Raw genomic sequence first — 21,307 nt, 5'->3', positions numbered from 1 at the left:
AGAGCACTGCACTCAGAACATACTTCATGCTCTCCTTACCCAGGCTTTGGTGCGTCAAATGATCTACCTCTTGTTTACCTCTCCAACCTCTCAACTCATTATACTCTGCTTCTAGCTGACAGTGCTCAGCCACATCAGCCTTCCAATTCTGTTCCTCGAACAAGCTAAGCTCTTTGTATTTTTTGCCTCTTCATTTGCTATTCCCTCTGCCTGCAACATTCCTACCCTAACCTTCATATGAATGGCTCCCTCTTATCCTAACTGTGAAGAGACGTACTATTAGCCCACTCTATAAAATGTATCCTGCTCCACAAGGGAAACTTCTAGGGTACTGCAAATGTATGGCAAATCTGGGTGGAGATTACATGGTACATATACATGCAGGTAAAATTCATAAAGCTATACATTTAAAACTAATCCATTTTGCCTCCTTTGCTAAATCTCTTAATAAAAACATGGGAGACTGAGTCAGGCATGGTACACACCTGTGGTTCCAGCTACTTGGGAGGCTGGAGCAGGAAGATTGCTTGAGCCCAGGAGTTCCAGTCTGTAGTGAGCTACGATTGGCCTGTGAACCTGTTAACAGTTACTACATTCCAGCCCATTCCATTCCTTTAGAGACACAGCAAGAACCTGTCTCTAAAGAAACTGTGGGGCACAGGGTGGAGAAAGAAACCTGGTCCTACCTCCTCTTTTATCATATCACCCTGATTTTCTTCATAAAATTATCATAATGTGTAAGTTTTGTTTATAATTGCTTTAATTCTCCTACTAGAATGTTAAGTTCTGAGAAAGCAGGGGCTATCTCAAAGATACACAGTAGATGAAAAAAAGAGTCCTCTAGCTTCTTTTTCTTTCATACCTAAATAAATCTGGAAATAATAATGACAGTGTACTGGTTGCACTGTTCTGGCCCTTTGTCAATGTCTCCTCTGTGGACCTGTGATTTGGCATGATGCTCTCCATCAGCACTTACAAACATACAAGAAATCGCCCTCTGAAAAATGCACCATTACTTACTGAAGACATGCTATTGAGTGCATTATTCACTGTGCTCTTCTGACTTCATTAGGGCCTAGGGTTGAAATAGCTCCGTACTACCTCTTGCTTTTTATCTAACAGAGATATCTTGTAGGTAGTGTGATTTTATAACTGATAGTATGTACTTTGCTTGAGTTGAAAAATCTCAATCAAACTGATAATTTTCCTCTATGAAACCTTAAATTTCCTCTTATTTAATTTTTATTTACTCTACCTCACATTCAAATTAATTAATAAATGAATAAAAGAACATCGAAAGTTCAGTGTATCAGTTGAGACATTCAGAAAGGTCTAGTTATTAGCAGTGGTGTGCTGGGAAGGGTTCAACAAATGGCTCTTTGAGAAGAGAAAAACCAACTATCCCTTGTAATGTTTGCATAGAAACAGTAACGGCACAAATGTCAAAATGAGGGATTTACAACTAAAATTTGAAAAGTGATTTCTTAAAAAATTAAACTTTGTTCTTATTTTAAGAGGCTGTATTTATAAACACAGTAAAGAAATGCTTGTACCTTTCAAAAATGAATCATCAAATTGCTGAGCTGATACTCTTTGGGGATAATTGATTCCGGCTCCCCAAGTGACTAAAGGAGTTAAAGTCTCTGAGGGATGGCCAGCCCCATGGGAACCTACAAACAAGATACCAAGAATAATAAGACAAATATAGAAGAACTAACTTACAACTAAATATTTTTTAAATAGTTTGTTTTGAAGAGTTGATCCATATATCGTTAATTATGGTGACTACATTACCAAATGGTTACAATCTTTTATGACAATTAGTTTGGCAATATTCCTATAAAGCAAGTTAGAGAAACAACAACAAACAGGCAAAAACTAAAACAAAAAAACCAGAATGCCTGCTGAGTAACTATGTTTGAAAGAATAGAAATAATAACAATAAGACATGGAAGAAATGTTGCTGCTGCCAGAGTAGCACTGCAGACAGGAAGAACTGAGAGCTCCCTTTCCCTTGGGCAGTAACCACCCAAGCTTGGGGCAAGCAGTAGAGACTTAGTCTGTTCTGGAGAAGATGGCAAGGTCTCCGGGTCTTTTTCTTCCAGGCCCCTCTGGCAGGTAGAGCCAAAAGAAGTCCTTTATAAAGTGGAATTCAAATCACTAGAAATTCATATTGTGATTTGCTTTTGAAAAAAAAAATTCATCTTTGCTTTATTTTGTTCTCTGTGCACACATTGCATTTGCCTTGGGAATCTCACAGGGTGCACAGGCTTATCCAGGACAGAATTTCAGCAGCCATCATTCCCTCAGTAACACTATCTTAACACCACTCCCTCTGCCAACATATACACTTAATTCTCTGTAGATAAATAATAGTTACTTTTTATTTTCTTCTCCACTTTCCTCTAGTTTCTCATTTGTAAATGAGAATATATTCGTTTTTTAGTTAGAGAAAATATTTTTTATATAAGATCAGTTGTTTTTCAGGCTAACATTTTAAGCACAAAATTATATGCTAGACACTTTGTATATACCAAGACATCTAAACCTCTCAATATCATAAAATATTTGCCAGCTATATTTATCACTACTTTAATTGTAAGGTACATATCAATTAAAGACACACTAACCCCAGTCTGTCATTCCATGGTCAGAGGTAAAGATAAATGTTGTTTTCCCATCATTTCCATAGAAATGGTTAAACATAGACACGATTTCTTTAACTCCATCATCAACTTTTTTAATATTATCCTTGTAGTCTCTATGTTATTATAAAGAAACAGAGGAACAAATTAAATTAATTTGGAGAAATCAAATGTATTCAATGTGGATTTATTACATTCAAAATCAGTAACTTCTGAAATGCTTTTAGATTTCATCTTTAATATTTTAAAATCAGAGCACTCTAGATTGTTGAAATAATTTTTTTCTCCTTTTAATGAAGCAAAATAACCCAAAATAGTTTTCAAAAATGATTTAAAAGGAGGGGACTGATTAACAAATATATTTTAATAAACCCTTTTAAGTCCTAAATGAGATAGATGACTTTCATGTCTCTCTCTTTCACTACATAAACTATACTCTTCTGGCCACATTAAAAGTATCATTTCAAGTATAGAATATTTTCATTCCCTAAAGTGCTTGTGATATAAAATATAATAGCACGCTTTGAACACATTATATTTGAGATTGCCATACAACTGAACAAGGTTCTTTCGATACGAATATTCCATCAATTACAAGAGTGCCTCATGTTTAAGAAGGGGATCGTGAGGTATTCATTACTGGTAGCTAACCCAATAGGTTTTACAGCTACTGTTAGGCTAATCTAAACCAAATGCAAAATAAGAAATAAGAGTATAACATGGTATCTTCCTTTTACTTATGGTCTTCAAAAGTGAGAAAAATATTTGCTGTTATATATAAGGAGTGTTACTGAATTATGGTATACAAAAATTTACACAATTTATTTGCTAGATACAATACTAATTAAACGGAATATACAAGGAATAGATAATTACATCTTTTGGTGATATAAAAGTTAATACCATAGAATGCTTTTATTTTCAAGATTCACTGAAAATATTTCTAAAATATATAGACATTTTAGATAATTTTTTTCTCTGCTTCAGTAAATGAAGATTATGGAATATGTACAGGATATATTTTACTTATATTGATGTGTCATCTGGATACAGCACATATGATTTAAACCATTACATCAGAAATCTCATATAATCAAGAACTTAATATACATTACAGTAGTTATTTAAAATATTAGCTCTGTTGTTATAATTCCAAAGAAAACATTATAATAATTTAAAAGTTCAATAGAATAGATGTTTCCCCTAAAAAATACAATTAAACATAGCATGCATTAAATTACCTCGAGGATGGTCGATGAGCATGTCCATTTGTATCTATTCCTAATAAATGTAAGAAAAAAACTATTTTCTCTTCACTTATTTTAGAAAACAAAGACTGGTTGTTCCTGGCATGATGAAAGAAGTCCTACATATAACAAATAAGTTAAAAATATTCAGTTCATTTGTTTTATTTTAAAAATAATACTGATGAAAACATTTAAATTTATGCATAAGTACAAAATTAAATTATCTCACATTATTTAAATCTGTGACCTACCAACACAACGTCTTTGCTATCAGCTCAGACATCTATGTTCAATGAATTAGCTGTTTGTTATAAGAAGGCCAAAAAAAGGTGTTAGAAAGGGGATCATAATTTCATAGAGATCTCATAATGTTGTTAATCTCACATCTAACTTAATAAAATACAGCAGATTGAAGACATATTTTGGCAAGAGCCAAAAATAAAATAGTAATAGTGTTATCAGTTTAAGAATCATTTATTATTTTTAAATATTTCAGAACTGGACCACTTCTCATTGTCCTGTGTACTACCAACCTAGTCCAACCGTAATCTCCAATTTAGAACATTGCAAATAGCCTCCTCATTACTTCCTTTGCCCCAACTAGAATGTGTTCTTCAAATCATGTAACAGAAAAGCATCAAATTCATAAAATACCACTTGGCAGGGTGAGGCTGGGAATAATTAATTAAAATAAAATTTGAAGATTATTATGCTAATTTAATAATGATAAACTAGATTCATAAACCCTTCTAAGGCAAATGATTCACCCTGTATTCATATATGCATGAATATGGGTTCAAAACTATGAAGACTACTTTTAAATTATTTTAAAATAAGTTAACAGGCCATCTAAGATACATCTTCGTTGTTCACATAAATGCCTTTAACTGTAGAAGATGTTAACTTTTAACAAGAGATATTTAATTTTTCAACAAAAGTCTGAAGTATTTAAGTATTTTTTTCAAATAATTCTTCATCACTATGTTAAAAAATACAAATGGTGCAATTAGAACTAGCTATTCAAGAACAGAAATAAATTAATGTAATATGTAACCTGCTATCATCTGTCTCAAAAGTATAAAATTGCCCCCTAACTTTCATATACATTCTAATTAACCCCTAAGAAAATTTAAAAACTAGATAAAAATGATAAGTTCTTTAAGAGAAAAGAATTAAAAGTTAAACACATAATTGAAAGCTGACAAAAACAAAAAACTGAGCAAATAACTTGAATTATATCTATAATTTGTTCTATGGCTGGTACAATATATTCAGCTACGTAATCCTTTCTTGGAGCTAGATGTGCTCATCCTATCCTTTCTTGCAGCTAGATGTGCCTTTGTGGTTTTGGCCAATAAGATTTAAGTCAAATATTTCAGTCTTAAAGCTATGTGGGTCTAAGGCTCTTTGAAATAAATATAATTCAGTAGGAAAGAAGATCCTTTTTTCTTCTTCATATTGTTGATCTAAAACACTAACATAAGGGCAGGAACTCCAAGGGTATCTTAAGTCATGACATAACCTTGAAGATAAAACTCACGCCCTGAGGTTAGAGGAAAACTTCAGGAGACTGAGTGACCTCGTGATTCACCCACCTCGGCCTCCCAAAGTGCTGGGATTACAGGCGTGAGCCACTGCGCCCGGCCAGAGTTATTGTTCAATGGGTACAGAGTTTGTTTTGCAAGATGAAATATTCTAGAGATTAGTTGCACAACAATATGAATATACTTAACATTACTAAATTACAGATGCTCCTCACTTACAATGGGGTTATAGCCCAATAAACCCATCCTAAATTGAAACTATTGTAAGTCAAAAATGCATGTAATATACCTGTTACAGGTAGTTAGACAGGCATGAGTGGGGCAAGAGAGAGGGCTTCCCTAACCCACCAGGAATGTCAGGTGATGATTCAGCAATTATCACACTGCCTCTCTAAAAGTAGTAGATTGGCAGCTGGCACCTGGGAGAGGCCATTTCCTGATGGTCCACACTTGCTGCACTAAAGTGTTAACTGAATGCAAGCACCAGAGAGATGCATTCTCGGGCATGTGCATTAAGAGACCAAATGGTGTAGTATGCCCGTCAGGGGGCACTCCACCAGAAAAGGAAAGAAAGCCTCGGACGGGTGTGTGTACAACTTTCTAAACACACTGCATGCTCCCCTTCCAACGTTAAGGAGGGCACTGCGCATGCGGGCGCCCCACCCTAAGGGAAGAATCATGGAAAGGAGCTAGCCTATAAAGTCCTAGGATCAAGATTAAACACTGCACTTGACCTCGGTGCTCACTTCTAGGCATACTTCCCATTCTTTCCTGTTCTAAAGCTTTTGTAAATAAAATTCCACTCCTGCCTTGGTCTCTCCTTCTACCTTATGGCCCTAGTCAAAGTTTTTCTTCTGGGGAGGTAAGAATTGAGGTTGCTGCAGATCCTTACGGATTTGTTGCCAGTAATTCAGATTCCTTCCGCCAGTAACATACCTAACCTACCAAACATCATAGCTTAGTCTGGCCTACTGTCCACAAAGAGTCAAACTCTATAAAATACTTGAAGAGATTTATTCTGAGCCAAATATGAGTGACCATGGCCCATGACACAGCACTCATGAGATCCTGAGAATATGTGCTCAAGGTGGTTGGGGTGCAGCTTGGTTTTACACATTTTTGGGAGACATGAGACTTCAACCAAATATATTTAAGAAATACATTGGTTTGGTTCAGAAAGGTGGGACAACTCAAAGTGGGGATTGGGGGGAAATTTAAAAACTTTCTGGTTGGCAATTGGTTGAGTTTCTCTAAAGGCTTGAGATCAAAACAAAGGAACATCTGGGTTAAGATAAGAGACTGTGGAATCCAAAGTTCTTATTTGCAGAGGGACCCTTCAGATAGTAGGTTTCAGAGAGAATAGGTTGTAAAATGTTTCTTATTAGACTTTAAGGTCTGTGTTGAGGTTAATGCCAGAGAGGTATAATGAGGCATGTCCGACACCCACCTCCCCTCACGACCTGAATCAGCCTCTCAGGTTGCATTTTAAAAGCGCCCTGGCTGAGAAAGTTCATTGAGATGCTTGGGGGGGTGGTGCTTAGAATTTTATTTTTGGTTTACACTACCTTCAACATGCTCAAAACATTTACATTAGCCTACGATTGGGCAAAATCATCTAACATAAAGCCCATTTTTTGATAAAGTGTTGATAATGTGAGATAAGTGAGATAATAGTTACTATTTCATGTAATTTTTGAATACTATACTGAAAGTAAAAAACAAAATCGTTGTACGGGTATTCAATGTATGGTTTATACTAAATATGTATGGCTTTTGCACTGGCGGAAAATCAAAAGAATCAAAAGTTAAACCACTGTTAAGCTGGGGACTGTCTGCAAACACTTAAAATGCTTAAGACAGTAAATTTTGTATTTTGCATTTGTATTTTTTTTTACCACAATTACAAAACACAGGTGAGTAGAAAACTGCATGGATCTGGAAACTGTTTGGCTTGAATTAAGCATGAGTCTCTAGCCAGGATATGCAGTTCAAAAGTAAAACCCTTAACTCACTCTCTAGCCTCTTCTGAGAACTGGCTCCCAGGCACTCCTCCTGCCACACTAACCTCCCTTCTTTCACTTCCTCAAATCCATTATGCTGACTCTTGACCAAGATTTACATAATGCTGCTGGCCTGCAATACCTTTCCATACCAATCCATCCCTACCCATTTCTTTGTCTCCTATACCTGTTCTGAGATGATCTCAAACCTCTTAGCCTTCCTTTTCTGAAGATACATTCTTGGTCTGTATTTTTCCTTCGCATCACTTACCAATCCTGATGACTTCATATTTTCATTATAACTTGGTTAATACATATCTACCATATTTTATGAAGAAGTCATGTGCAAATCTTTTTTTCTGTTCACTACCGTGTCAAGACTAGTAGTGTTGAAATAAAGAAAGGAAGAAAGACATGAAAATCAGGCCAGCTACCAGCTAAATATGTACATTCACAAGGAATCAATTCCATGATTTTGGAGGGATTTTAGCTACACATATGAAATTAGAAGCCAAAGGCTTTCATGCAGATATTAATATTAGTACATTATGTTAAGAAGTGATGATTAGCAAAATAATTTGCTAATCATTTTCTTAAAGAGATTTTATTTAAGGTGAAAGTTTTCCCTGTTGACAAAAGTATATATTAAAAGTAAAAAGAAAATTTCAAGGGAAAAGATCCTTGGAAAAAAATAGGGTTTAGTCATGAATTTTAGAGCACTCAATTTCTGCTAAGCAAATACAAAGAAAAAGGCAGATATATACTGAGGAGTACATTTACAAACAAAAATGGCTATATCATGGAGAAGGCCACAAAGTCAGTTCAAAAGACACTATTAGAAAAAAGAAGTGTCAATCAAAGCTTCTTATAATGGATGAATTATGAGTTGTTACTTGGAGATGAGGAATAATGCACTGGTAAAAGAAGAGAGACATTGTCCACAATTGAGATTTTTCACACAATTTTTGAGAATATAAATTATATTGTATTCCTCATGAAACTATGATAATTATCACTATAAAATGTTCAAAAAACTCTAGTACTTAAAGAAACCATATATTTTTATTATGATCAATTTGCTAATTTTGTTTTTGCCTATATAATCTGCTTATCTAATTTTTCTTTAAAGTATAATTTTTTTTTAAAATCATATACTTTGTTATTATAAATGTATTATATTTGAACAGCATTTTCCCAAAGGCTTTCATATATCTCACATGGTCCATTACTACAAGAGACTGATTCCAAGGTCAATGAAAGATCAAAATTTACCCAAGATGAATCACAAACTAGAAATGAAAAACAGGTTTCCTAAATCCTAATCTAGGGCTCATTTTACTAATAGAAACAAAGAAGTTTAAAACTTCTCTTGTTTATTGAGAATGTGTAATTTTTTATAATTAAATCTTAGAATTCAGAACAGTGTGCTACAATATAAAACTTTTAAAGCTCATGCAAACAGAAAAAACTTGAAATACAGTCTCCAATACTTCAGATAAAAATATGCTTTTTGTATATTAACCACTCAATAGCACAAACCTTAACATTATCAAAAACCCACGTATCCAGTTTTGTTGCATCTTGAGCACCAAAATCCTCTCTTTTAGCATCATAACTGTATGTATAAACGTGGTCTCCACTAGCACCTGAAAAGGAAATTTGGAAAAAATAATTTTTTTACAAAATCTTTTAAACTATCATAAAATATGAGATAGTCATTCACAGATTTTTGTGAGTAACCAGAATTTTCACAAAGCATTGTTTATCATGATGGGGAAGAGAAAAATGGGAAGAATAATTAACATTTATGTATATTATGTCCTATCAATCATGCTACATACTTTAATGTATTCTATTGCTTTTTGTCCTCAAAAATAACATATTTTAATTTCACAGATTCACTATATGTTAATTAACATACCAAAATCACAACTCTAATAAGCAATATAACAAAAATAAGCACAATAGTTGTCTCCCTTTAAGGATTAAACCATTCAAAACATGTGTGCCCCTTAGAATGCTACAATCTAAAATAGATGAAGATGTGTGGTGTACAAACCTTCTTAACATAAGAAGAAAATTCAAATATTTCACTTCTCTTATTCATAAACTATGCATATTTTCTCAACTTATAAGAGAATAAATATTGCTTATTGCCAAAGAGTTTGAAGGGGTCAACAGATATAATAATCTCATACATTTGCAAGACTGTATTAAGAATCTAATCAGTTTAGTGAATTTCTGAGTTTGATAGGCTCTTGCAGGTAATAAGAAAGAGATATGACTAGCGTGATGGCTCACAGCTGTAATTCCTGTATCTTGGGAGGCCGAGGCAGGTGGATCACCTGAGGTCAAGAGTTCAAGACCAGCCTGGCCAACATGATGAAACCCCATCTCTATTAAAAATAGATGTGGTGTGTGGTGTATGTGCGCCTGTAATCTCAGCTACTCAGGGGGCTGAGGCAGAAGAATCACTTGAACCAAGGAGGCAGAGGTTGCAGTGAGCTGAGACTGTTCCACTGTGCTCCAGCCTAGGCAACAAGGGCAAAACTCCATCTCAGAAAAAGAAAAACAAAAACAAAAAGAAAGAGATATAATAAAGTAATACAATCTTTATAGCACCAGTTCAGCTCTAATGACCCTATTCCACAGCTCAGCCATTCTACTTGCAACATCCCAAATAAAAAGGTCTGACTGGGTTTGTTGTTTACTATACGATATGGAACATTCTGATTAGACTATCTCTAATTCAATTATTGGTCCTGTCCCATCCATTGTAGCCAGAAACAAGAATGCTAGTTTGATAAGCCATAGCAACTTAATCTACCCTTACCACCACCAGCTCCCAAAAAAACCTAAACTGCTTTCCAAAGAAGGCAATATATAAATGGCAAACAGTTTGGGGCTTTTTGGTCCGCCCAGTATAATAATGTTCTATGACTATCATCTGTAAAATTCTCAATATATATTTTGCTTCCTGGACATGTAATAATCTTCAATAGTTCCCATTATTTTAATTACACTCATGACTAAGTATGTTACAAATCCTTTCTGATAAGTGAAATGATCAATCATTCTGTTCCCACTTAAAAGCATTTAATGACATGAAATTCATCCAACTGATTTCAGAAAATAATATAAATGAATTTTCTAATTAAGAGACATCCCAATGTTTGCAGAATCATGCATATAAACAACAAATCTAAATGCTATATTCAATATATTAAATATCAATTTAAATAAATTATATGTTAAATGCCATCTACATTAAATGCCAAAATATATGGCATATTCAACATATTAAAATAGGAATTATAACTATACATTTTAACACTTAAATCTTTTGTTTTTTTTTGAGACACGGTGTTGCTCTGTTGCCCAGTGCAGTGGCATAATCATGGCTCACTGCAGCCTCAACATCCCAGGCTCTCAAGCACTCTTCCCACCTCAGCCACCTGAGTAGTTGGGACTACAGGCACATGCCACCACACTCAGCCAATTTCTTGTTTGTTGTAGAGATGTGGGTCTCACCTTGTTGCCCAGACTGGTCTCCAACTTCTGGAGCTCAAGTGATCCACCTGCCTCAGCCTCCCAAAGTGCTGAGATTACAGGTGTGAGCCACTGTGCCCGGCTAATGTTTAAATCCTCATATGAATATCTACTAACTTTTAAAATGATTTACCAAAGTATAATAAACCACACCTCAACATCACCATTTATAATGAAGCTGTATGAAAAGTGCTATGCTAAATATTTCACATGAATTACATAATTTAATTCTAAAAATAAACCTATGAGATGGAAACTAATATTATCACATTTTACAAACAGGAAATTGAAGCTCAGAGAGGTTATATAAATTGCTCAAGATTATATAGCTGTTAAGTGATAGAGCCATATACCATTTAAGTGAATCCAAAATACTATCTAACTGTATGATATACCAATATTTCAAATATAACTAAGAAGGAAAAAAAAATGCCAATTAAACAGACACATCTATCACTGTAATTAAATATCCCTATTTCAGAAATGTTAAAAATGTAAAAATATGTTAAAAATCAACAAATACAGTATGTATATAAAAACAGAAAACTACCATATTGACTTATTCCCTATTTACTACCAGAGGAAACATAATCAGTGACTCTTACCTTTGGCAAACATAGGCAGGATATCTGGGCTTCCCCAGCTCCACGTGTATTTACTTTCATTAAAAAGAGAATCAAATTCTACAGGATTTTCCTTCCATCCTTCAGAAAGCAAGCAAGCAGTAATAGTAATATATACATGGTACAATAAGCCCCTAAAGAACTATTCTTCAAATAATAACAATTAGTCGGTGAACAAATGCAAAACTAATAGTAGATTTTATATTATGTATATTATACCACTATTTTAAAAAAACTAACAATAGATAATTTACTTCTTAATGAAATATAAAATTATTTTTGAACTTTCAAGAATAATATCTAGGAAAATTATGCTTCCATCCAACCCAAATTCTTTCAATAACACAGGATAATGAAATACTAAAGCTTCATTCTAGAGTCAATACCAGTGGGTGTTCATGTCAGTAAGGCATGCTAAAACATTTCCAAGGTATCTCAAAACATACCTTCACTTTGTGACATAATTAAGTGGTAAAGGACTAATATTTATTTGACAAATGTTTCATTTAATAAGATTATCCAAATACACAATACCTTTGGCAACTGCACTGACATCTTCATAAAACCCAGCTATCAGAGCTACATGACCTGGCCGAGATTCTGTCGGCACACGTGTATGAGATACGCCCCAGCTGCCTTCATGCATTATGATATTCCTAAAAGATATTAAAGACACATAGTTAACACAGACTATGATTAGATACTCTCACATAAAGCTTTAGAAACATAAGATTATTAGAGAAGGAATCAAAAGCAAAAAAGCAAGTCAAAACTTAAGAAGGAAAGGAATCTTTCAAATTCCAGCTGAGCTCATTCCAAGCATCTACCAGTTGAATGAAGCAGCATGAATTTGCTGACGTAAGACCAAACGAAGAACCACTCAACCACTGCACAGAATCATGAAACAAAATACATGATTGTTGTTTTAAGCCACAAAATAGAGATGGCTTGTTATATAGAGATAAAACATATATTATGATATCAATGTTAAATTGCATTAGGTGTGATAATAGTATTGTGGTTATTTAAGAGATATAGGCTGAAGTGTTTGGGGTAAAGTTTCTTGCTTTCAAATTGTTAAGAAAAAAAGAATTAAAACTAGGTACATATACATGGGCACCGCTGTGGTGTGGGTGGCAGAGGGGCCAGGAGAGGGTGAACGCAATTATGAAAAAAGGTTAAAATTGTCATACCAGGTAAAGGGTATACAGATGTTCATCACATAATCCTTTCAACTTTTGTTTAGTTGAAAAATTCTTAAAATAAAAACTAAGAGGAGGGAAAATGGCTACACTGCTAATTAGGAGTTAAATTATATCCCCAAATTTGAGACTAAAACAGGCAGAAAGATTATTTTGCTAAAAGGTGTCAAGATTATTTAAGTTGTATCACAGTGATTTGCAAAATTTGGGGAAGAAAGCAAAACTACAAGTGATGCTATTACAGGTGAAAGGCCAGCAGAGCAATAAGTTATAAAATAGTAAACTCATCAATAACATTTTTCAAGATAAATGTCTGCCTCTCAATACATTCTGAAGTAAAATATTTATAACTACTGGTGTCAGTTCTTTTACTACTGACTTGCCTAATAATAAAAGCAGTTTTGGTGAAATACATACATAATAAGTAAACAGTTTCAAAACCACTGGACAAAATATTAACAGAGAAATATTCTTTAACTTCTTGAGTTATATAATGAAAACTGGACTTAAACAGAAAAGGGAGGTATAAAGAAATGTGGATACTCTATTTAAAAGCATTAGTTTAGATACTGTATTTAAAAACATTAGTTTAGATCACAGTTTTAAAAAACGAATTTTGAGCCAGGCTTGGTGGCTCACACCTGTAATCCCAGCACTTTGGGAAGCCGAGGCAGGTGGAGGTCAGGAGTTCAAAACCAGCCTGGCCAACATGGTGAAATCCCATCTCTACTAAAGATACAAATATTAGCCGGGTGTGGTGGCATGGACCTGTAATTCCAGCTACTCAGGAGGCTGAGGCAGGAGAATTGCTTGAACCTGTGAGGCAGAGGTTGCAGTGAGCCAAGATCGCACCATTGCACTCCAGCCTGGGTGACAAAGTGAGACTCCGCCTCAAAACAAACAACAACAACAAAAAAAACCTTTCAAAAACAGGCTTAGAAGAAGCTAGAAGATTCCTGACATTGTAAATATACAATGACACACAACACAAAACATCAACTGTTTGAGCTCACAGAGTTTCTGTAAGATCCAAAGGAGAAACAAGTGCCACCAGAAAAAGTTGACTATATTTTACCAGTATATTTTCATCATCTTAATTTTGAAATGAAGTATATTTCTCTCTTTCTTTGGCAACTAAGAAATTCACCCAAATACTTCAATTATTTCTGAAATTTGTTACACATTTTTGTGTACTGTACTTAACCTTGGTTTGATCTTATTTTCCCACAATATTCCTCTATTGACTTGAGTCACTCTTTTATTTTTTTTATCCCTCAATATGTTATGCATCTCTTTGAGCTATCATAAATTTAGTTCTGAAAATTCAACACAGCGTTCGAGTTCATCCATTCTTCTAGCTGTCAACAAATATTTGTTAATTGCCCATTATGTTATAGGAACTGGAGATAAAGTAGTGGATAAGTTCCCAATCTCATGGAACTTTCATGATTGTAAGTACTATAAAGAAAAATAAAACAGGGCAGGCGCGGTGGCTCACACCTGTAATTCCAGCACTTTGGGAGGCTGAGGCGGGCAGATCATGAGGTCAGGAGATCGAGACCATCCTGGCTAACATGGTGAAACCCCGTCTCTACTAAAAATACAAAAAACTAGCTGGGCTTGGTGGTGGGCACCTGAAGTCCCAGCTACTCCGGAGGCTGAGGCAGGAGAATGGCAGGAACCCGGGAGGCTGAGCTGGCAGTGAGCTGAGATTGCGCCACTGCACTCCAGCCTGGCTGACAGAGTGAGACTCTGCCTCAAAAAAAAAGAGAAAGAAAACAGACTAAAGTGATAGCAGGTAATGATGACAGATGAGGATGGGGGAAGATACAACATGTTAGAGAAATTTCCTCTCGAATTTGATTTTAATCTCTCCACAATAGCATTAGAAGGCCTTTCAGGAGTTGCCACTAATTAGAAAAAGAGCAATTGTTTGTAGGCCCTTTGTAAGTCCAAGAAATTAAATATTTCTTTTTAAAGTGACTTAATAGAAGCCAAAGTTACATTAAACAGTGATATAAACATGAAAGGGCTCTATATTCTTTTACGGAAGGTTGTGTTTTTAATGTGAAGTCTATATTTTCTACTTAAACATCGTTGAAATTAGTTATTCATTAATATTTATGCTTGTCTTTATTTTGTAAAATCAGCAGATTTTTTTTTTTTTTTTTTTTTGGTTTTTTTGTTTGTTTGTTTGTTTGTTTGAGATGGAGTTTAGCTCTTGTTGGCCAAGCTGGAGTGCAATGGCGCCATCTCGGTTCACTGCAATCTCTGCCTCCTAGGTTCTCCTGCCTCAGCCTCCCGAATAGCTAAGATTACAGGCATGCGCCACCACGCCCAGCTAATTTTTTGTATTTTTAGTAGAAACGGGGTTTCTCCATGTTGGTCAGGCTGGTCTCAAACTCCCGACCTCAGGTGATCCACGTGCCTTGGCCTCCCAAAGTGCTGGGATTATAGGCGTGAGCCACCATGCCCGGCCAGCAGATTTATTTTTGAAGAAAAAAATAATATAGTGAGTCCTGCGCCACGTTTGGGAAATTAGGACAAGTTAGCTTAAGCAGCTAAGCCTATCCATTTCAATTCACCGTTATCAGCTTCCACAATACCAGAAATAACACCTAGGAGGAAATAAAGTGGCATCTAGTGCTGATCCATAAGACAAAGGCAAATGTACAAGTGTCCTATTCTCTTTCTCATCATCACCCCTGTGCCCAGTATGTGATAAACAGCAAGATATTTTGCAGTTTACTTAACTCAGAATAACATTTTAAGAGATGTCTCTTATGAGTTTACATGCTTACCTAATAAACGGTGCTCTAGAGGTTCCATTTTCATCTAATTCGTAAAGTGTGTCTGCTCGAAGGCCATCAGCAACAAACAACACTAATCTTCTCGCTGGAGGAGGCAATGGTGTAAACTGAGGAGTCATTCCATGAACCAAAGGAGATGTAAAATAAATGTCAAAGATGGAGGCGAAGAACACAAAATGTATAAGCAATCCCAAAGTAAAGAACAGCAGCATATCCAGTGTAACTAATTAGTCTTCAAGAACAGCTGAAAGAGGGAACAAAATTAAATTGGGGTAAATCTTAATGCAATCATATGTATTTTCACTTACTTTGATGATTACAAGTAGATTAAACATATATTTTTAATTATTATATAACTCACAACTTTCATTTGTGGTGGTAACAATAAGCACTATTTAATAATGTGACATAATACTGAAATCAAATACATAATAAAGTACATCCAAGCAAAAAGAAAAAGTTCAAGTATAATAAGTAATTGGGACAAATAAACTATAATGAATTTAAGTCCATAATAAGCTCATAAAAATTAACACAGGACTAAAGAACAAATAAATAATTAAATCAGTCCTAAAAAGAGTTAGCGTTCAGCCAAGTCAAATCCTACAAAAAGAAAATATAACTCGTGCAACTCCTGGTTGTCCATATGACAATCATTGCCAATAAGGGATTTTTAATTATTTAAATCAGTTTAATTATTTAGATGTTTGTGCATTTATTTAAATTATTCAAATATTTGTGGTTTTTTTCTTCTTACTTTGGTAATCAGCTCAGGGGTATTCTGGCTCTCTTGACTATTACCACATTGAGCAGGAAATATGCATTCTATCACATTTGACAGAATCATATGAAGTTAAATTTCATCTGTGCTTCAGAAAATCTGTACTTATTAAAGAAACATTTTATTTTAGTTCCCTGAATCAATCAAAAAGGTTACATTTTATCCATTCAATAAAAATGTTTTGTGCGTACATCACACGCATAATTGGATGCTGGGGTACCATAGAGAATATCGAGTTCTCTGTAAGTTCATCACAGAGCTGATGAACTTACAAATACTCAAGGAAGAAAAACGAAGCAATATGAAACATTTAAATAATACTGTAAAAGAAGATACCATTAAACTGCCAAGATCAAATGGAACATGGGCGTGTTTTCCAAGCCAGTCTGTAATTTGCTATTGTTGGTGAATCTCTGCAAGTCAAGGAGAAAAAAGAAAAAGTATTGGAACTTGTCTTACTTGAATGTAATGGCATTAGTTACATATAGTGATCCTAGGGTGAAAAACACCAAGGATGACATAATTCTAACTACAGACATCTTTTTCTTCTTGGCCTGAAGAATCACATCATGGAAGGAAAGGATGGCAAAATACCTTGCAAAAACAAATGAAACATTGGAAAAACACTCATCAAAGTCAAGCAGATTATAAAAAAGAAAACATGACAGAGCAAAAGGTCAAATTACAAGCCACTTATTTTCTGAGAACCAAGGGTCAACTAAATATCAAAGATATTCTACAAAGTACAAAAGTCCCTTAGTGAGTAGATGCTATTTTGCATCTCATAGTTAACCGACAAAGAGAATCTTTACGTGTTATATAGCATATTCCCTCCCCTCTTTCATGCTACTACAAATCAACTTTCTATTTTCTGAGGCAGTTTAGAATAATAATCACTGTACTTAATTTTTTTAAAAAGTAAACTTTATGTATTTTTACTAAACAACCTAATGAACATTAAACGCTAAACTACCAATGTGAATGTAAAATAATTCTGAATATATTTGTGTTATTTTCTAAAATATATTCTCAATGTAGAATTAAAGATTCAATGATTGTGAAAAATTCTTCAAATTACCAAACCAATTTAAAATTCCATTAAAGACGTGTTAAATAACTATTTACCCAAATCTGAAAGTTCTGAACATTGACAGTAATCTTTTTAGTGCATCAGTCATATTATGGTACTTTAAATTTACATCCGTTTTTATTTGCTTGCCTGCTAGCCAGTAAGGGTGTGTACTGATTTCCTAGTTACAGTTTTTCATGGCTTGCTCTTGTTTTGATTATTATAGTAGAGTTCTTTTAGACATTAGACCTTTCCTACTCTAGAGACAACACAGAGGTCCCAGTGAAAAAAGGACTATGGTACACCTAATAATAAACCTGACCCAGTTGTATTTTCCTGTTGGAGATAAACTTTACTACGTTATTTTCAAAGCTAATATTTGCAGGGTGCTCTGGTCCCTGAAGAAACCTAGATTAGTTACCTTTGTGGCACATGGTATTTTTTGTTTTCAATTTTGTTTCAAGAGCATTTTGTTGAGCCAACTACTTAAAATTCCCTCAGAGAATACGAAGAAGAAATGCAAAAGTATCTATATCTAAATTTGCCCTCCAGGTTTATCATCATCTGTTTAAAAAGATTTAGCTTTTAAGGAACATCCATGTTCAAAATTATAGGTCTCCAAAGGCTATAACTCACCTCACTTTGTCCAGGACTGAGACATAATACTGTTTCTAGAACATAAAATATTTTTAAAAATTGTTTAAAAATTCACATAACATTTACCATTTTAGACATTTTAAAGCACAGAGTTCTGTAGTGTTAAATATATTCACAGTGTTGTACAACCAATCTCCAGAACTTTTCATCTTTCAAAACTGCAACTCTATACCCATTAAACAACTCTCCATTCCCCCCTGCCCTAATGCTGGGGAACCACTGTTCTACTTTCTATTTCCAGGAGTATAACTATTCTTGCTACTGCATACAAGCAAAATTATACAGTATTTGTTCTTTTTTGATTAGCTTATTTTACTTAGCATAATGTCCTCAAGTTTCACCCATCTTGTAGCATATCAGAATTTCCTTCCTTTTTAAGACCGAAATCAGACCATTGCATGTATATACCACGTTTTGGTTATCTAGTCACTTATTCATAGACATTTGAGTTGCCTGCACCTTTTGGTGACTGTGAATGATACTATGAACATGGGTACACAATCAGTTTTGTTTTAAAATAAACATTGGATATTGACCAGAGGCAGTCATGTAGATCACTTAATTACAAGAAGCTGGAAAACATGGAAAACTGAGGAAATATATAGTAAATATCACTGTCTCTGCTGCAGACATATTTTTACACATATTTAATACTATAATATATAACATAATGTATTAGTCCATTTTTACATTGCTATGAAGAACCACCTGAAACTGGGCAATTTATGAAGAAAAGTGGTTTAATTGACTCACAGTTCCACGGGCTTAACAGGAAGCACGACTTCGAGGCCTCAGGAAACTTACAATCATGGCAGAAGACAAAGGAGAAGCAAGCACACCTTACCATGACAGAGCAAAAGAGAGAGTGAGGAAAGTGGGAAGTGCCACAGACTTTCAAACACCCAGATCTCATGAGAACTCACTGTCAGGACAACAGCAAGGGGGAAATCCACTCCATGATTCAATCGCTTCCCACCAGGTCCCTCCCCCAACGCGTGGGGATTACATTTCGAGATGGGATTTGGGTAGGAATGCAGAGCCAAACCATATCACACAGTAACACGTACATTATGTTGATTATTATCACATATAATCATTATTATGTATATGTTAATACATATATTAATTACACTGGCTGAATGTAGAGAGCAGATTGTAGTAGGTAAAGAAATGAATCAAGGAGACTGTTGGAAAGCTAGTTAGTATGTAAAATAGGTCAAGAAAGAGATTATTGTTGATTAGTATACATTAGTGTAGTGGAAGTTAACAGAAGGAAGTTGATGACTGAGTTATACTTTGGAGGGAGATGAGGAAGGCTGCTATGGTTTGCGCTTTTCCCCACCAAAAGGCATGTTGATATTTGACCCCATTGTGGCTGTGATGGGAGGTGGGGCCTAGTGAGAGGTGTTTAGGTCACACGGTTGGATCCCACATGAATGGGTTGGTGCTATTCTCACAGCACTGAGTTCTCACTCTGGAGCAGAGGGATTAGTTCTCCGGGAATGGATTAACTCATGTTCTCACAAGTGGGTTGCTGTAAAGTGAGGTTCCTCCTCCTGCTCAGTCCCTCTTCACACATGTTCACATCCCCTTTGTTCTTCTCTGCAATGTTATAACAAAGCACAGAAGCCCTCACCAGAAGCCAGGTCCATGCCCTTTAACTTCTTTGCCTATAGAACTGTGAACTAAATAAACCTCTTTTCTTTATATATTACCCAGTTTCAGGTATTCTGTTATAGCAACACAAAACAAAGACCTGGGGCTTCAATAAAAGAATATGGGTAAAGAGGTAAAAAATGACTCCCAGATTTCTGGTTTGAGCATGTGAATGGTCTTTAACTTAGAGAAGGAAAAGATTTCCTTACAGGACATGGTGGGACATAAAGCTGAGGGAGAAAGTATTGAGCATTTTCTTTTTGATATATTAAATTTAAGCTCGAGATGTCATAATAAAAAGGCAGACAGTTGCTGTGAAACTCAAGAGAGTTCTTAACTACAAGAATGACCTAGAGAAAGCCACTACTAGAGACAGAAAAAAATTACCCAGTGAAGTAGAAGGAAAGCCATGAGAGGGGCCCTTGAAGTTAAAAGAACAGTGATTCAAGTGTGAAGGGTGTGGTTAACTGTTAGATCCGCTTAAAGGCTGGAGTAAGGACAGTAATGAGTAATCTGGGAGTTTGGAGTTCTTGTTAACTTTACTGAGAAGTTTAAACAGTCGTTGTGAGCTGAGTCCCATTAAAGTGGTTGTTTGAAAAGTAAATGGGAGGTGAGGGAGTGAGAGTGGAATGAGCGCAACTCTTTGGGAGAATACTAACTTTGAAGAAAAGAAGAAAAATAAAAATTGATGTAGGGTCAGTAAAGGGTTTTCCTAAGCTATTAGAGACTAGAAGATGTGTGCGCTGAGGAATAATTTAGAATATAGAAGGATATGAATGATGCAGTAGAAAGCTGGAGTTAAATTCTCAGGATAGCAAGAGGGGATGGAATGGAGAGCACAAGTGAAGGAGCTGGGCTACTCTGAGTTTGCGCAGGACCTTCTTGCATTTAGCACTGAAAGTCTAGCAGCCAGGGAAATGAAACGTATTGGTTGCAGGCAAACTATTATTGGGCTCTGGTTGGCTCTACCCTGCAGCAGGCTTCTTCTCGTCTTTCACGCACCTTCTCAAATGTCATCAACTAAAGTTTCCTCTGATCACTCTGAAGTAGGCCCCTCCTCCATCTTCTTTGATCCAAACAATCATACATTCTGTAGCTATTGTTAACATTTATTTAGTGGCAAGGCTGTGGAGAAATAGGAACACTTTTACACTGTTGGTGGGAGTGTAAATTAGTTCAACCATTGTGGCAGACAGTGTGGCAATTCCTCAAGGATCTAGAACCAGAAATACCATTTGACCCAGCAATCCCATTACTGGGTATATGCCCAAAGGATTATAAATCATTCTATATAAAGACACATGCACACGTATGTTTACTGCAGCACTATTTACAACAGCAAAGACTTGAACCAACCCAAACACCCATTAAGGATAGACTGGATAAAGAAAATGTGGCACATAGGGGCGGAGCAAGATGGCCGAATAGGAACAGCTTCAGTCTCCATCTCCCGGCGCGAGCGACACAGAAGACCGGTGATTTCTGCATTTTCAACTGAGGTACTGGGGTCATCTCACTCGGGAG

General features: G+C 35.3%; 1 protein-coding gene across 4 annotated transcripts in view; it reads right to left on the bottom strand.

Annotated features, from left to right (window-relative positions):
• The window catches only part of PIGN (phosphatidylinositol glycan anchor biosynthesis class N), a 151,719-nt gene that overhangs the window by 95,707 nt on the left and 34,705 nt on the right, over nt 1-21,307 (bottom strand). For 2 of the 4 annotated variants that reach the window (XM_026448256.1, XM_026448257.1), the window contains exons 2-9: nt 16,738-16,814; nt 15,612-15,864; nt 12,143-12,264; nt 11,591-11,689; nt 8,976-9,082; nt 3,887-4,011; nt 2,631-2,761; nt 1,554-1,670 (exon numbers count right to left, since the gene is read on the bottom strand). In XM_026448256.1, the coding sequence (XP_026304041.1) occupies nt 1,554-1,670; nt 2,631-2,761; nt 3,887-4,011; nt 8,976-9,082; nt 11,591-11,689; nt 12,143-12,264; nt 15,612-15,832 (922 nt within the window). In that variant the 5' untranslated portion in view covers nt 15,833-15,864; nt 16,738-16,814. Of the gene's footprint in view, nt 1-1,553; nt 1,671-2,630; nt 2,762-3,886; nt 4,012-8,975; nt 9,083-11,590; nt 11,690-12,142; nt 12,265-15,611; nt 15,865-16,737; nt 16,815-18,106; nt 18,142-21,307 lie in introns of all 4 variants that reach the window. The other 2 variants (XM_026448255.1, XM_026448258.1) reach the window with 2 other exon arrangements.

This window comes from Piliocolobus tephrosceles, chromosome 18, assembly GCF_002776525.5.
Source record: "Piliocolobus tephrosceles isolate RC106 chromosome 18, ASM277652v3, whole genome shotgun sequence".
NCBI classification, from domain to species: domain Eukaryota; kingdom Metazoa; phylum Chordata; class Mammalia; order Primates; family Cercopithecidae; genus Piliocolobus; species Piliocolobus tephrosceles.
Note: the sequence above shows the minus strand (reverse complement) of the source record. Positions and strands in the feature narration are given on the sequence as shown.